The sequence below is a fragment of the Cetorhinus maximus genome, unplaced genomic scaffold, assembly GCF_964194155.1.
Source record: "Cetorhinus maximus unplaced genomic scaffold, sCetMax3.hap1.1 HAP1_SCAFFOLD_1302, whole genome shotgun sequence".
Lineage (NCBI taxonomy): Eukaryota > Metazoa > Chordata > Chondrichthyes > Lamniformes > Cetorhinidae > Cetorhinus > Cetorhinus maximus.
Window position 1 is genome coordinate 5908 of NW_027597243.1, and position 4093 is coordinate 10000.

The 4093-nt window shown below is 51.5% G+C and overlaps 1 protein-coding gene across 1 annotated transcript in view; it reads left to right on the top strand.

Moving 5' to 3' along the window:
* The first annotated feature begins 625 nt into the window (after window positions 1-625).
* LOC144676028 (testis-specific serine/threonine-protein kinase 5-like) overlaps window positions 626-4093 on the top strand; it is a 27851-nt gene continuing 24383 nt past the window's right edge. The window contains exons 1-2 of the mRNA XM_078536551.1: window positions 626-1067; window positions 2752-2859. Of these exons, the coding sequence (XP_078392677.1) occupies window positions 849-1067; window positions 2752-2859 (327 nt within the window). The 5' untranslated portion in view covers window positions 626-848. The remainder of the gene's footprint in view (window positions 1068-2751; window positions 2860-4093) is intronic.

Sequence of the window (4093 nt, forward strand, 5' to 3'; positions counted from 1 at the left end):
TACTGTCTTGCTGTGCTACTGCTATCCTAGAGTAGCTTTGGTAATAAGTGACAAACATCTTGTACACTCTAACACTTCACATTAATAAATGAACACCAAGTCAAGGAAGCAGTTAATAGGAGCTCGACCCAAAGCTTGGTCTAGGAAGTGGGTTTGAATGATAAAGGATAGGGTGGGGTGAGGAGGCAGAGGTGTTAACAGAGGGATTTACAAACTATGGAGTGCCAATGATTTATGGCATGGCCACCAATGCTGGTGGGAGGGAGGGCTACCCAAGAGGAACGGAGATTTGGAAGGTTGTGGAGCTGGAGCAGATTAACAGAGATTGGGAGATGCAGGTTTGCAAACGGGGACGAGAGTTTTAAAATCGAGGCGCTGCCAAGGTTAGGAGCCAATGTAGGGGTCAGCGAGCACAGTGGGGGTGAGAGGTAATCCGATCTCAGTGAGCGTCAGGACAAGGACAGCACAATAATGAATAAGGTCATCACCCTGAGATGTGAAACAAAGGCTGGAACACAGAATCTCAGCAAAGTTCCTATTCTACATTGTTCTATTGCCAAAAAAAAAAATAAAAACACTTTCTGGAACCCTGTGTTGTTTTAGAAAAAAAGAGAATTTGGAAAACAGCCGTGAAGGAAACAACACAAACTGATCAGGGAAGGAAGGGAGAGAGCCTCGTTGCAAACCCTCTGCCTAAACTTTCAATGGGACAACAGCCTCTGTATGGTTAATCGAAACTTTTCTGGAGGAGTAAGAATCATCAATGATGAATTGAGCGATTTGGTCTTTCCTCCACCTTCTCCATCTCTTCCTCTCTCTCTCTCTCTCTCTCTCTCGTTCTTTCCTTCATGCCTCCCAAGTTACAAATGGGCAAGCGTGTGACGGTCAGTATGGGTGCGGCCAAGGTGGACGAGGTCAGCGAGTGTCGACAGCGTGGCTACCTGCTGACCCCGAAGAAGATTGGTTCAGGGTCGTTCTCCAGGGTTTACCTGGGAGTCCCCACCCAGGAGAAAATCGGCTGCAATTTCCGATTGGCTATTGGTCTCCGAAGCAAGAAAGACAACTTGGTGAGCTTTCTTCCGTGGCTGGCTGGGCCCAGCATTTATTACCCATCCCTAGTCGCCCTTGAGAAGGTGGTGGTGAGCTGCCTTCTTGAACCGCTGCAGTCCATGTGGTGTAGGTACACCCACAGTGCTGTTAGGGAGGGAGTTCCAGGATTTTGACCCAGCGACAGTGAAGGAACAGCCGATATTTTTCCCAGTCAGGATGGTGAGTGACTTGGAGGGGAACTTCCAGGTGGTGGTGGTTCCCATCTCTCTGCTGCCCTTGTCCCTCTAGATGGTCGTGGTCGTGGGTTTGGAAGGAGCTGTCGAAGGAGATGACGATGTCAGGCTGTTGCTTGACTGGTCTGTGGGACAGCTTTTGGCACCAGTCCCAGATATTAGTGAGGAGAACTTTACAGTGTTGACAGGGCTGGTCTTGCCATTGTCGTTTCCGGTGCCTAGGTCGACTCTGGTTTTATTCCTTTTTTGAATTTGTAATAGTTTGATACAACTAAGTGGCTCGCTCAGCCATTTCAGAGGGCAGTTATGAATCAACCACATTTCTGTGGATCTGGAGTCATGTGTAGGCCAGACCAGGTAAGGAGGGTAGATTTCCTTCCCTAAAGGACATTAGTGAACCAGATGGGTCAGTACTAAGTGTCAGTACTGAGGGAGTGCTGCACTGTCAGAGGGTCAGTGCTGAGGGAGTGCTGCACTGTCAGAGGGTCGGTACTGAGGGAGTGCTGCACTGTCAGAGGGTCAGTACTGAGGGAGTGCTGCACTGTTGGAGGGTCAGTACTGAGGGAGTGCTGCACTGTTGGGAGGGTCACTACTTAGGGAGTGCTGCACTGTCAGAGGGTCAGTACTGAGGGAGTGCTGCACTGTCAGAGAGTCAGTACTGAGGGAATTCTGCACTGTTGGAGGGTCAGCACTGAGGGAGTGCTGCACTGTCAGAGAGTCAGTACTGAGGGAATTCTGCACTGTTGGAGGGTCAGCACTGAGGGAGTGCTGCACTGTCAGAGGGTCAGTACTGAGGGAGTGCTGCACTGTCAGAGAGTCAGTACTGAGGGAATTCTGCACTGTTGGAGGGTCAGCACTGAGGGAGTGCTGCACTGTCAGAGAGTCAGTACTGAGGGAGTGCTGCACTGTGGGAGGGTCAGCACTGAGGGAGTGCTGCACTGTCAGAGGGTCAGTACTGAGGGAGTGCCGCACTGTTGGAGGGTCAGTACTGAGGGAATGCTGCACTGTCGGAGGGTCAGTACTGAGGGAGTGCTGCACTGTCGGAGGGTCAGTACTGAGGGAGTGCTGCACTGTTGGGAGGGTTACTACTTAGGGAGTGCTGCACTGTTGGAGGGTCAGTACTGAGGGAGTTTTGCATGGGTGGAGGGTCAGTACTGAGGGAGCACCACACTGTCAGAGACACTGTCTTTCAAATGAGTGCATGGCAAGGATCCCATGGCCACGATTTTCTAAAGAGCAGGATACTTCTCAAGCAGCACCACTAAAATAGATGACCTGCTCTTTAACACACTGCCTTTTGTGGGATCTTGCTATGCGTAGGTTGGCTGGCACATTGATATGACATCATTTCATAAAAATCACCGGCTGTGCGGTATTTTGGAATGTCCTTAGGTTGTGAGAGATTTCCAATGGTGAAGAGGAACTTTAACCAACCACATTCTGTTGTCCTTCTCCCCCCAATCGGCAGGTTGCTATCAAGATCATCCCGATGTCTCAAACATCGCAGCACCAGACCCGACGGTGCCTGTCCCGGGAGATAAATGCTCTGCAGACGACCTACAAGCACCCGAATGTGGTATGACTGAGACACTCTGTCCGCCCAGCCCTCTCCCTGTCGACTCAGGAGAGATTGTACTGCCCGTATAAGATATAAGAATCATACATGATCCTGAGGGAGCTTGACAGGGTAGCAGCTGCGAGGATGGGGGGAATCTGGAACTAGGGGGGCACAGTTTCAAAATAAGAGGATTCCCATTGAAGATGGAGTTGAGGAGAATGTTTTTTTTCTCTCAGGGGGTCATTAGTCTGTGGAATCCCCTTCCCCAGAGAGCAGTTACAGACTGGGTCACTGAATTTAATCGGGACTGAGTTAGTCAGATTTTTGATTGACAAGGGTTATGGGAAGGGGGGGGAACAGACAGGAAAGTGAAGTTAAGGCCACAATCAGATCAGCCACGACCTTATTGAATGGTGGAGCAGGCTCGAAGGGCCGAATGGCCTACTTCTGCTCCTTGTTCTGGTGTTCTTGTAGCTCAGTGGGGTCAGCACTTTCAGTATCAGTGTCCTGGACCAGATCCTCCACACTCCTGATCAGGAAGAGGCTGCACGGGGTCCTTGGGTTCATGTTCCTGGGGATGTGGAAGGCAACGTATCAATGCAGATTCTCCCTGTCCTTTGTGACAGTCAGTGACTCCCCTGCCAGACACACCCAGCCTCTGGCCCGTAGGAGACTGACCATCACTCTTCAGGACCAGTTGGAACTGGTGGGTAAACATCATCCTCTCCCCCATCGCCCCCCTCCCTAACGATCCAGTGACAACCCCCAATGGAAAGGGCCCACTGTGTGCAGGGTGTGTGATACCCGCCATGGTCGATTAGCCCAGTGACAGTTGGTTGTTGAGCTCGTGGGAGACAGTGCCTTCAGCATGTTGGGTTGGGGAGGTCAGGATTGGGGGGGAATAAATAAAAGAGATTAACTCTCGTCCTCTCTCTCCCATCCCCTCCTCTCTCTCCCTTCTCCATCTCCCTTTTCCTCTCCATGCCCTCCCTCCCTCTCCACACTCCTTCTCTCCCAACTCCCCCACTTTCCCCTCCCCCTCTATCGTCTCTGTCCTCGCTCTTCTACCTCTCTCCCCCCATCCCTCCCTCCCTTCATTCTCTCTCTCTCTAACTCTCCGCCTCTCCACCTCTCTCTCCCATTCTCTCCCCCTTCCCTCTCTCCTTCCCTTTCTTCCTCTCTCCCTCTATCTCACTCTCTCCCTCTCCCCCACCTTTCCCTCCCACTCTCCCCCTCCTGCTCTCTCTCTCTT